This window comes from Coturnix japonica, chromosome 12 (genome assembly GCF_054131305.1).
Source record: "Coturnix japonica strain WE chromosome 12, WE-NBRP24, whole genome shotgun sequence".
NCBI lineage: Eukaryota > Metazoa > Chordata > Aves > Galliformes > Phasianidae > Coturnix > Coturnix japonica.
Window position 1 is genome coordinate 22,281,896 of NC_140674.1, and position 13,034 is coordinate 22,294,929.

At 53.8% G+C, this 13,034-nt stretch overlaps 2 protein-coding genes across 5 annotated transcripts in view; both read right to left on the reverse strand.

Annotated features, from left to right (window-relative positions):
• Positions 1-362, reverse strand: part of MBNL1 (muscleblind like splicing regulator 1) — a 43,881-nt gene extending 43,519 nt beyond the window's left edge. Inside the window, exon 1 of one of the 4 annotated variants that reach the window (XR_014933465.1) lies at positions 179-362. The gene's annotated coding sequence lies outside the window, so the exon portion shown is untranslated. The remainder of the gene's footprint in view (positions 1-178) is intronic. The other 3 variants (XR_014933461.1, XR_014933464.1, XR_014933453.1) reach the window with 3 other exon arrangements.
• Positions 363-9,617: 9,255 nt separating this feature from the next.
• SUCNR1 (succinate receptor 1) lies at positions 9,618-13,034 on the reverse strand. The gene is made up of 2 exons (XM_015872205.3): positions 12,207-13,034; positions 9,618-10,846 (listed from the first exon to the last, which is right to left on the reverse strand). The coding sequence occupies exons 1-2, from the start codon at positions 12,207-12,209 to the stop codon at positions 9,896-9,898; spliced, it is 954 nt and encodes a 317-aa protein (XP_015727691.2). The 5' UTR covers positions 12,210-13,034; the 3' UTR covers positions 9,618-9,895.

Here is a 13,034-nt window from a genome sequence, read left to right on the forward strand (position 1 = left end):
GGCCCCAAGAGACAGCTGTTGCCTTCACTGTGCCCAGTGAGCGCAGAGAGCTTTACATAAAGTTCACCAAGTAAAACTTCCAACTTTCTTTGCCACGTTCCTTAGGTCTTCCCAACTTATCTGACAAAGTACATGCAATAAGTCACAGTATAACAAAGCAGCATTCCAAACAGCTTACCTTAACCTCCCAGGGCACCGCACATCGTCCTGCCGTGAGCACGCGAGGGTGCAGCCAAGACAGCGCACAGCTCCCGCCCGCCTGAATGCCCGCCTGGCTTCCGCCTGCGCACAGCTTCAGTGCTGCTGCTGGCCCACAGGGCTGTGCTGCTCACTGCATGCTGCTCACTGCATGCTGCTCACTGTGCACTGCTCACTGTGCACTGCTCACTGCATGCTGCTCACTGTGTGCTGCTCACTGTGTGCTGCTCACTGCATGCTGCTCACTGCATGCTGTTCACTGCATGCTGCTCACTGTGCGCTGCTCACTGTGCGCTGCTCACTGTGTGCTGCTCACTGCGTGCTGCTCACTGCATGCTGCTCACTGTGCGCTGCTCACTGCATGCTGCTCACTGCATGCTGCTCACTGTGCGCTGCTCACTGCATGCTGCTCACTGCATGCTGCTCACTGCATGCTGCTCACTGTGCGCTGCTCACTGCGTGCTGCTCACTGCGTGCTGTTCACTGCATGCTGCTCACTGTGTGCTGCTCACTGCATGCTGCTCACTGCATGCTGCTCACTGTGTGCTGCTCACTGCATGCTGCTCACTGCATGCTCCCCATCAGCAGTAGGCTGTTCCTGACCTTGGGGGCAAATGCAGCGATAGCGCCTTCTGAACTCTATGGGTCTGAGAACGTGGAATTAGCTATTCCAGGTGGTACAGAGTAGTTACCATGGTGACAGGCTGCGGTTTGCATATGTATTTTCTTACAGAAGCAAAATTACTGACAGCTAATAAAAAAAAAAGGCCACGCTAGGAGAAGTGCTTTGCATTGCAGCCTCATCCGTGGTGACACAGACACCGCCCGCTGGGCACGGCCGCGTGCTTCAAACTCCCCAATGGCGAGTGCTGGGCCTGGCTGCTAATCGGGAGCTGCACCCGGTGTGACGAGGCCAGGCCTGAGGTGAGGGCTGTGGGTGGTGCCCGGGCCCCACGCTCCCTTCCTGCACCAGGCCTGCATGACACAGATAAGGGCTGCACGGCGCACAGCTGCAGCTCTGCAGGAGGGGAACGCGGCTGCTGCTCCTGCCGCAGCCACCATGGTGTTGGAACCACTCCTAGAGGTGACCACCAGCACTGTGGCTGCTGTGGTTGAGCACCCAGTGCTCAGCCTGGGGTGGAGACTGTAGGAGGGATGTCTGCCAACACGGGGCTGGGCACCAGGCAGTTCATGGGGAGGAAGAAGTGTCGTACGGCTCCCACTGCGCTGTGTGAGGCCCCTTTGGTGTGTGATGGGTGAGCAGCTGCGGGCTGTGCTGTCTGTGCCAGCCTGCATCCCACCAGGGCTGTGCTCCTGGCTGATGGGGGCAGCTGCAGCCTGGGCAGGCAGCGTGCAGCCTGCAGGGCTCCTGCCACGCTTCAATCAGGACAAACATAGTTACCTTCTCCAGCAAGAAGTTCTGCTCTCCATTCAGGTGTAAGCAAACCTTCCCAGCTGGGGCACTCAGAATTAAAGGCAGATCCAGAATGTGGCAAATGTTCCAAATCTCGTGCCCAAATTCAGCTGCTGATCAATAATAAGTGCTGCAAAGTGGGAATGATAAGGTAATTGGCTGGCTATTGTTTGGGTTTACTTCAGAGTTATCTTTAGTTTACATTCTCTTAATGCTCTCCTCCCATTTGTTCTTATGCCAACACCACATTGCTGCAGGGCTGCACTGCAAGCGCTGTGAGCTTCCGATATAACCAAGTGTTCACGTGGACATTAATCGGTATTTGAGTATTTCAGATCTATGACACCCATAGAAAAAAAATTAAGATCTATTTCATAAAAGCTTGACTCAATTATTTCATGACTGGTTTTTCAAAAGACAGCAAAGCCATTTAGGAATATTCATCCTTCACTGGGCAGGTATGCTGCCTAAGGACACTTCAGAGAAAACATTGCTTCCCTTTGTTGGAGGACTGGGAGAGCCCTGCAGTCCTGGGCAGGGAGCACAGTGCAGGGCTGGAGCTGAGCCACCCGCAGAGCATCGCCCCGACTGAGAGCTCCCATTGCTGCAGGGCTGCACCCATGGGGGGCACAGAGGGAACTGCGGGGCTGTTCAGTGATGGAGGGACCACAGGGAGACCATGCTGAAATGCTGAGAGATGCTGTGTAAATACACAGCTGGGAAGCATTCGTGCTCTGATGAATGAGCAAAACAACTAATTAACTGCTAATTAAAGATGAACTTGTTGGCACCTTGTACTTGAATCGTGGTTTGCTTATTCTTCCTGCTGGTTTTGCATCCAGCTGAAGTGCCACCAGCAGCAGACTGCCTGGGTAGATCGATGGCCTTGGGCCATGCTTTCCACCCTGCTTTTTTCCTTGCTGTTATTATTGCTTCCAAAGGGTTGTCCGAAGCCTGAAGACCTCCATGGGCCTTACTCAGCCCTTACTGAAATAACAAGTTCCTGGGGAAGGGCTCTCTTCCCTCAGAGCCCAAATTGTCTTTGGAGGGAATTCACCGGAAGGAGGGCAGACAAAAACCCAGGAAAAATGTCACTATCTGGCTTCTGCATCCACCCTGAAACCAAATCTTCGTTGCTTGGCAGCTCATCAATGCTCGCTGCATGTTCCTCAGCTGAAGTCATAGTCCTCTGTTTGTGAGTTGTTGCTGTGGAGATGGAGATGGCTGCACCACAACACAGAAATATTATTCCAGGCAGCAAAACAGCAGATGAACTGAACAAAATGTTGGTGTTGTTTTGGTTTTTTTTCCCTACACAAATGTAATTAGCAACTACTAACCCTCTTCAGAGGGAGCTGTGAACCTCTCTCTGAGCGTGTTGTGCTGGGGGCTGTGCCTGCAGCCATGAGCACAGCTGTGTGGCAAACAGGTGCCTGTGCACACACAGCACCGCCATGCACAGCACAGCAGCACGCTGCTCAGCACAGCCATGCGCTGCACGGCCAGCACCACACAGCAAGCTCTGCACCACATGCTTGGCCCTCTGCACTCCACGCGCTGGCAGTTGTCCGTGACTTGGTTTTTCCAGCCTGAAAATGCAAACGCATCAAGATGTTCAGTTTGTAGTTCATTTGAAGAAGCTGTGAGGAGCAGCTGAGATGGCACTGCAGCCATTTGAGGCACCTCTGGACTAGAGGAGCGCATGATGACATCACTTTGCAGAGTGGAGCAGAGCTGAGGGACCCAGAGCTGTCATGGGCAAGCTTCAGTTTTCCTGTTGAGTACAGAGAATGCACGGGGATAGCAGCAGGCTTTGGGTCAAGGCCCTGACTGTGTGGAAGCAGACCTGCAGCAGGCCCATGGAACAGCTGTAGTGGTAACTGATGGCAAAAGTGGGGCGTTCAATTGCTCCTGGTGTGCAAACAACCCTACATCACTTCATTTTTGGGTCAATAATAACACCAACACAACTGATCTCACTTGTGTACATGCTTCTGTGAACGGGGGGAAAAGGGTATTTTCCTGCACTATTTTCTCTTTCTGCGTGGAAGGTTCTGCATCCTCAACCCACCAGTAGCCATAGTGGCTTCCTATTGGAGTTGACATTTCTTATTTCCATTATCTTTCTGAGCTTTGCTGAGGTCTTCAGCTCTGTGCAAAAAAGCGGCAATTCCAGCAGGGGCCAGGAGCATTTTGTTTGAAAGGAATAAGGACACTGATTAATGTGGAAGCAGTTATCTGAATCAGAGGAAACATGGGAAACATGTGGACAATCTGTGTTCCCCCAGCTGGGAGATAAGTCTCCTCTCTGTCCGTTCAATTGCAGTGCTTGCAGATAACAGCCCTGCCTTCCTGCCATACATCTTGTCTAACAGATCCAGACTTGGGAACACCGTTCTCTTTCCTGATATGGGAACTGATAGCAGGACCCCTGGTCTGTTTTTAGAAGGTACCAGTGTAGTTTATAATAATAAACTGGGACAGCAGCAATCTCTCTTGTCCCTTCTTTAATTGCTTAGGGCAGTTTTCAGTTTTCCATTAGGAGCTGTATAGCTGAAATGCACATCATGCACCAAACCGAGCATGACCCCCTGGGCTCGTTTCTCATCTCTTCCATCTGCCTTTCGGACAAGGCAAGTGTAAGAGTGCAGAGTGTGTATTTGAAACAACGGAGGCTGAGTCCAGCAGAACCCCAATACAGCAGCTCCAATACAGGGGTAAATCATACCAAAATTGGTGGTGGGTGGGCGATAGTTGGGCTATGGGCAGGAAATTGGCGGGCACGGTTCTGGGCCCAGAGCTCCGAGCAAAGGGTGCATCCCCTCCACCAGCCACCAGGTGCTGCCCGGGCAGATGCTGCAGCCAATTGCTGAGTGGTTGTTTAATACTGAGCTCAAAGCGTGAGCTGCTGTGCTGACAGAAGCTGTGAGCGCCGGCCTGTTTGCAAGCTCTGGCATTTTGGCACTCGGTCAGAGTATTTGCTTCCCAAGAGCATCTGATAGAGCTGTGATCCAAAGGATCACATTTTAAAAGTATTTTGTTGCAAAACTGTCAAGTTGCTCAAGTGGAAGTACATGGCCACTGCTCCTCCTCAAAGGACGCAGTGGTTTCAGGAATGGGAGGTTTTAAGGGATCCCAGCTGTCAAGCCAGAGCACAACCATCCTTTTTCCCCAGACCTTCTGCAGACACAGCAGCTGATTTACAGGAGCCCGTCAGAGCGGCACTGTCTGGCTTTGCTGCTGAAATGCAAATACCTGTTGAAAGCTTCGTGTCAGTGCAGCACCACCAGCAGCAGAAGGGCTGTGGGAGAACTCACAGTGACAGCACGTAGCTGTGCTGCAGCGCTGACATGGCCAGCAGCAGCGTGAGGTGGGGCGCAGTGCCTGTCCTGCCATGAGGAGAGGAACAGCCCTGCAGGGTCCAACTACAAGCAGATGGGGGCCATGGAGTCACAGCAGCCAGCTGTACCGAAATCATCACTTATAACGAAAGTAACATACAGGAACTGGTGCCCCGCAGGACCTCGGGCAGACAGGCAGAGTCCTGCTTTCTCCCTTCTTACAGCTGGTCTGGCTGCACGCTGCCCTGCACACCGCTCTGTGCCGGCGGTTTGTTTCACGCCCTTCTGTCAGCTCTGGTGAAAACAAATGTTGGTTTGCTCCTGTTTTAGCATTTCAGCACTGAGAGCCAACAAGGAAATGATATTCCTCTCCTTTTATGGCCTTCTGCTCTGGCCTGGCTGGAACGGGAGCACTTTGGTGATTGTGATGGATTTCTGTTGGACAGACTCAGAATAACTGCAGGCAAAGAAGCCGGGGCTGCACAGCACCTGCACACACAGTGTGTGCACACAGCACCTGCACAAACAGCAGCATGTGCACACACACACTGTGTGCATACACAGAGGAGAGCTCCTCATGCACACCATGGGCTCCCAGGGCCATCCAAAGCCTCTGACTGCCACTGGAGCTGCATTTATCAAACCTGGCAGCAAACAGCCAGCCTGGCTGCCTCTGCCTGCACTCAGCAGGGCTGTGGGGGTTCCCAAAGCAGCACAGAGGGACAGGAGCTCAGCTGCATTGAGCCACCCAGGGGCACAGTGTGGTTGAGCGCAGCCTCGTGCGGGGCACTGCGCTCCTTTTCTGTCTGCACTTGTTTAAAGAGCAAATTGCAATCCATGCTACATCACATTGCTACAGTCTGGGGAGCTCTGGTATCAGAGCACAGCCAGAAACATGCCAACAGAAGTGATGCTCTGGGTTTGGTGCTTTTAAGGGGAAACGCATGAGGGAAGAACAGTGCAGGGTGAGGTCTGTAAAAGGTCTTTGTCTTATATGTGCATTTGACCAATGACACCATTTATCACAGGGAAAGGAAAAATGTGGCCAGTGGGTGGTTTTCACTTCTGCACTCTCCCTTGCAGGGGTTGGAGGGCAGCCCAGCACCCCCAGAATCGTGCCTGAGTTCCACTGGTCCTATATCCCTGTACTGGTGCTGCTGGGGGGTGCTGCCAAGAACACCTTAGTGCAGGCTGCAGCAGGCAGCACGTCCCCACCCTGAGTATAAGGAGCAGAACTCAGCCAGCAAAGCTCACACTCACAAGCTCGGGACATAACGAGGCACAGGGCGATGACTCCATGGCCCTGAGTTAATGATTATCTGACTCCTTCAACGTAAGCTGGAACTTCCCACTCCATATTTAAAGTTATGCTACAAAGAGTAGTAGCTTCTGTAAGTGCTGAGCACGGAAGAGTGTTATAGGAACCTGCCTTTGGGTGAATTATTGCTGGTTACTTCGGGGTTTGGTTGTTGGTGTTTGTTTGTTTGTTTGTTTTGCTTTATTTTCTTAGTGAAGGGAGCACTCTGCACTGGGGACAGGCAGAGCCCAGGGCCCCAGCAGGCAGGGGCTCATGGGGCACAATGCTGGGGAGGCAATGGGGAAAGAAGAAGAAAGAAAGGAGAAGCAGAAAAAAGGAAGGTGAGGATCAACCGTTTTCACTGCAACTGAAAGCAGCAAGTGGGGGAGGACACGCCTGGGGTCAGTGAGAAGGGCTGAGGAGCAGGAGAGCAGTGCACAGCAGAGGGATGGCAGTGGGAGGGCTGTGGGATGACAGAATGGTGCTGTGCTGCACAATAACTCATGTCCTTCACTGTTTGACCGAGCCAACTCTGCTCCTTGTAGGTCAGAAGCACCTGCAGAATGTGCTGCGGAAGCTACCAGAGCACACAAACACTTCTGTCCCAAAAGGAGATCAAAGATATGAAGGATCCAATGACAGAAAGACAAGGCGCACACCCAGACAGCAGCACCATCAAAGCAGATGCACAGATAGATGCTGAAACCAGAAACCTGCCTTAAAACAAGAGTGAGATAAGTCCGGCACAAGGAATCAAGCATAATGATAAAATGCCATGAAGTACTGCTCGGGAAACGGATGTTTTCCCTTATAACAGCGTATTGTATGACACTGAATCATTACAATGACATGCAGGGTTTAAGGAAACCCAGCTCATACCGAAAGGAAGCGCACCCTGGGCACCCTGTTACCCATCACAGCATCCTCCCACAGAGCCGTGACCTCGTGAACAGGGCAGTTCCTCACCATTTCCCAACACCATTCCATGAGCCCACGTGCCCGCTCAGCACATTGTGCCATCCAGCCTCACCGCTGCTAACGAGCTCCTGGCGGCCGCTCCATCTCTGTGTGATAAGGTCCCGGAGCGAGCACAGCGAGGCAGGCTCTGCCATGTGCTGCAATGAGCAAAACCAGCATCTGTTGGACAAGTCCACGTGGCACCACCGAGAAAGAAACAACAGTCAAAAAGCAGCAGCGTTCTCAGCTAACTTCGGACAAATCACAAACGAGGCACCGCGCTGATGGCTCGCTGCTGACTCCTGATTTGTGTGCCACGTTTGCATTTACAGCCAAAATCCTTCCAAGCTCAGATTTCCTCACACCAGCTGCGTTCCCTCGCACTGACCACACACCGTACGGCACTGCCGGCCCTCCCAGCAGGAGCGGGGCAGCGGCTGCTGGTGGGGCTGCAGTGGTTGCAGCGCTGGTTCCATCGCGGGGCGGGGTCAGCTCTTCTGACACCTTTCACAAGGAAGAAGCCTCTAAAATCTTACCTTGAAACACTGCGTTAAATGTCAGAGGAAGAAGCAGCAGCTTTCAGCACCTTGTTCTGCACAGGGTAACGAGCTCCAGCTCTTCAAGGAGTGTTCAACCAACACGTTCTTTCCTTCCCAAAAGGATACACTGAGGGGACTTGAAACAGAAGCAGAGATAGAAATCCAACTGTGCTCCCACCAGCAGAACCAGGACCAGCGCAGAGCAGAGCAGGGCAGTGCTGTGCTCACAGCCCATGGCCGCCCCTGGGAAGCACCCATGAACGGGCACTGCCGTGAACAGGTGCATTAAGTATGTAAGCCCATATGTGCTTTATGGCATGCTTCACACACTGCCCCTGGGTCTCAGGGTACCACAGAGGTGATAAAACACAAAGAGCGCTGGGCTCATGGGAGCTGCTGAGGAGCTGGGCTCAGTCTGTGAACCATCAGTGCGCACCTGCAGAGTTCTCAGGAGCAGCCCTGCTTGTGCCTCGGAGCTGTGCACAAAGTTGGGGTCCCTCACTCAGACCCAACACCTCCCATGCACTGCCCGGCTCTGCTGCGCCTGACAGACAGCACAGAGCAGAGTGCCACTCCCCTCCCAGCGCTGAGCTCTGCATTGCACAGGGCTCCTTGCTGGCACCCACACTGCTCGCTGCAAGGAACATTTATTTTTAGGCTGCTGACCACCATTGAGACATGCTTGGACTGCTTTCAGCCTGACTCACCGTGGAGCTGCTGTGCTCCCGTGGCCAAGTTCTGTCCCCACCCAAAGTGGAGGAAAACGGAACAAAATAAAATACAAAGACCTGGACTGGGCCCAAGGCCTCAAGAGTGCCCCCAGCGTCCTGTCCTGCTGTGCCACTCATTGTATGGGGCACCGTGACCAGGCAGCACAGCTCTCACAGAGCAACAGCTGCAAGTGGGCACAGCTATGAGTTATCTGGAAAGAGAGAAGCAGTGGAACAGACTTTAAATACTCAGACGCTCAGATACTGAAGCCACCCATCAGCGTCAGTCCCATCAGAGCAGCAGCGCCACACAACTGCTAAAGGGACCGCCTGGCTCTGGGCTGGTGTAGGGAGTCAGGATTTGCCTGAGCTGCTTCCCATGCCAGGAGAAACAGGGCTGTACATCCTGCAGCACAGCATCAGTTCCTCTCCATGCTCCTGGCCAACACCTCACCCCATGGCTGTGGCTCTGTGGGAGCTGCAGAGCAGAGCTACTGCCTTATGCCTCCCCTCTGTGGTGGTTTGCAGGGGGCGATCAGGCAGAGCCAGCTCCTTTTTGCTCCTCTTCCAGTGCTGCGAGCAGAAGAGCCAGGAGGCCCATAACTGCATGTTCTGTTCTCAGAAATAATTACCTGAAGTTAAGCAAACCTCTACTAACCTCTAAAGCTAGATTCGCCAAGAAGAGGCAGGAATAAGGAAATGCATTGTTTTTGTTCTTACTTGAGAATTTCATCTGTGCATCACTGGGAGCCCTACTGGTGTTCTGCAGCCAGGTCTGACAGCATGAGGAAAGCAGCCTGCACACAGTGCAGCTCCCGTAAGGCCTGCCTGGCCCACTGCCCAGCACTGCTCCCTCCTCCTGGCCTTGGTCACAGGGGGAAGCAGCCACCCGCCCAACCTTGCCGCCAGCTGAGTCTGTCCACCTCTTTGCATACCTCCTTTGGTGCTCATCCTTGGTGCCAGCCCAAACAGACAGGAGATGTAAATGGGAGCAGCTATTCATGCCAAAACATAAACCCCAGGAGCTGCAGAGCAGGCAAGGCAGTCACGTATGCAAAGGTGGCTGGGCAGCACCCAGCTTCAACACATCTCCCCAGACTTGGGTCTAGTCCGGCACCAACTGGCAGATCACGGATCACAGAAGATGTATGACAACAAAACTTCCTGCTGAGAAATGTCACAGCAATGTTTTATTTGCAGTCTCAATAGAGCACAGTGTACACTATGCTGAGTGCAGTGTTGCTCTGCCCACTGCCAGCTGCCCCTACCGCTGTCCTGCTGGAGACGAATCGGCAACAGGCACTTTCAGAGGGACACCCTCAGCTCCTGTTTGTTCTGTCACCTGAACGAAGCTACCTAAGGAATAAAGCAGTGCACGCTGCTAATGCTCTCCCACACAGCTTTCCCCCAGTTCCAGTGCCAGAGCTCTCCCCAGCGGTTCATTTGCCCGAGCTTTTCAGCCTACCCAAGATCTGCACTACTTTTGCCATCAGCATCTCTCGGAAGTGGTCCCCCATTACGAAGTAGAACACAGGGTTGATGGCGCTGTTGAGGAAGGCGATGGGCCGGGTGATGATGTAGGCGGTGTTGATGGCGCCCTGGGTGCACACAGACATGTTGAGGGTTGGGATGCGGGATACGAGTCGGACATTGCGCATCACATGGTATGGGGTGAAGAGCAGCGAGAAGGTGGTGACAGCCAGAACCACCAGGGTGAGCGGCCTCTCAAGAGCCAGGACAGAGCTGCTCTGCTCCTTCCAGGTCTTCAGAAAAAGCAGCATCTTCACATAGAAGAAGCACATGACAGCGAGGGGGATGAGGAACCCAAAGAGCGTCAGGAGCAGACTGTAGATGAGGCTTTTCTCTGGGTCCCCAGAACTCGCGTAGTCGAGGCATGTGAAGTTATTGGCTGGTGACACTGCCTCCAGGAAGAACGTCAGAGGCAACAGCTCCAGTATCACCAGGACCCAGACAGCAATGCACACAATGAAGGCCGTCTTCCTCTTCTGCAGAGCGTGTTCTCTGAAAGGGAATCTCATGAGCATGTACCGGTCGATGCTGATGACAGTAAGGAAGAGGATGCTGGTGTACAGGTTGACGTGCAGCAGGAACCTGTTGCTGTGGCACAGGATGCTTGAACCCATCCATCGGCCTTGGGAGTAGCTGCTCACCAGGACTGGTAAAGTGCACAGGAACAGCAAATCTGACAGCGACAAGTTGAACAGGTAAATATTGCCACTTTTCCACTCCTTCAGGCAGAAGATATAACCGAGCACAACAACGCTGTTCCCAATGGCACCCAAAGCAAACTCCAGGCTATACATGGTAGAGAGGTAACCCCTCTCCAGGGCTCTTCCCAGCTCCTGGCAGCCATCTGTCCCATTCACAGCCTGCAAAGGTAGAATGAAAAAGCAAAAATCAGCACAATCAATCACGTTGCTGTTGTATTGTTCCTGCAACAGGTCAACGTGGCAGGCTGCTTCCCTACAGCCCAGGCAGCAAGTAGGTGTGTGAAGATCACACCTCGCTTGCACAAGGTTTCTGCTCTCAGCTGCTGACAGGTCTCAGTGAGGAGCAAACACCCTGCAGAGCACGCAGCCGGGAGCCCTGCAGTGCGGCTGGGCGCTGACACCCCGCAGCCAGCGGCCGCTCGCAGCCCTCGGCTCCCTTACACAACTTCCGCAGCGCAGCATCAGCCCCATCCCAGAAGGATGCGCTCAGCAGCACGGCCACACTGACGGCATTTCTCAGAACTCTCTGAGAACTTCCCAGGCTGCGTGTGTTGAATGGATGGAGCCGTTCGTGGCGTGTTCGTGTTTCTGCTTGCACCATAGCACCAGGATGGCACAGCAGTGGTGCAGGTGGAGCACATCCCCCCGCTCCCGCACATTCTGGGGCAGGAGTGCTGAGCATCCCTACAGGAACAGAGGGCTGCCCCAGGGCGCTGCAGGGTGGCTGTGAGGAGCGAGCACTCCTGGGTTGCTGCATCTCACAGGAGGCTGCTCGGGGAGAAACCTTGTTTTTGTCCTGGGGGTTTGATTAAGTAAATGCTTTGTTTCAAAGAAATCAAGCAGAGGCACAGGTGCTCAGCTCCCTTCCTCAGGGAAACACCCACCTGCTGCTGAACGTCCCCAGGGGCAGCGAGAGCAACTTGGTCAGAGCGCAGGGGAACACTGAGTGTTAGGAAACTAGATGGTGGTTCCGACCGATAGGGAGTTAAGGTTCAGTTCTGAAGGGACATCAATGTGACTGCTGCAAAATCTGTGTCAGGCTGGAGGACACAATGTGCAGAGGCAGCTTCTCAGAGCTGCTCTGGGGCCTGAAGCACGTTACCCTGCTCTGAAGCCCCTATTCTTGAAGTGCCACACTATGCTCTGCAGGCAGCTCACAAGACAAAACAGGCACAGCACACTTAGCTCCCCATAGCAGCACCCACTCCTCCCTGTGTGCCCCACAGCACCTCAGAGCCCTCAGGACCTAGAGCAGAATCAGCACTGGGCACACCTGGGCGCTGGCTGCTGGTGTCCTGCAGAACAGCTGCAGAAGTGACCACACTGCCACCAGCACTTCAAGTACAAATAACAGCTAGCAAGCTTCTGCACTGGCAGACGTGCTGACACAAGCAGCAGAAGCAGAGGGGCTGCTGGCTTGCAATGGGTGAGGCTATGCAGGAGTTCCCCGCAGAGCAGGAAAGGGCACAGCATGCAGCTCCGCATGCAGGTCCCCACGCAGGAGCAGTGTGCAGCTTACCATGCTGGGGCTGCTCCCTCGGTGAGTTCACACCAACCATCCCTCAGTGGAACCTCTCCGATTGACAGAGCTCGGTGCACGGCAAACGCTTTATCCTCGTTTGCATGTGATGCAGACGTTGGTGAGTCACGCAGAGGCGCAATCTGTGTGGCTGCTCAGCACCAGGAAGGTGCCCCAACTTTGTGAAGGATCAGCGAGAGGCAGAGAAGTTCCTCCGTGTGCTGTGGGTTGCTCTGTGTACAACACAGTTACCCAACCAGAAAAGAACCAGCATGAGCAGCGAGCCCAACTCACAGTGCTGCTGTGCAGCCAGCACCACCACCAAGCAGTGGGGCGGGATGGATGGAGGCAGCTATAAAGCACGCTGCAGTTCTGTTTCACTCAGAATTCCTCTTCCAGACCTGTTTATCTGCTGCACCAGCTCGTGGGGGAGCTCAGGGGCTCTGCTACAGGCAGCAATGCCACACACCTGCTCACACAGCCAGCAGCCATGCTCTGCATTCACTCCATACCCAGAGTGCCAGCTCTGGCTGTTGGGAGACAGCTGCCAACACCAGAGCAACATCGTCCTCTTTGCATCACTATCATGATACGAGCCATAAAAAATTCAAAACGGAATGGAAGGGGCAGCAAAGAAACCTATCACATGATGGTCAACCCATCAGTGATGACTCACCAGTCATCACTCATGGCCAATGGAGGCAGCTTGCAGCAGATGAGGTGCTGCAGGACGAGTAGAGTGTTACCAAAGAAGCTGACCTTAAGGGAGCAGCCAACATGAGACCCCTGCAGTGGGTATCCCAGCAGGCAGATGTGCCCACCCAGCCA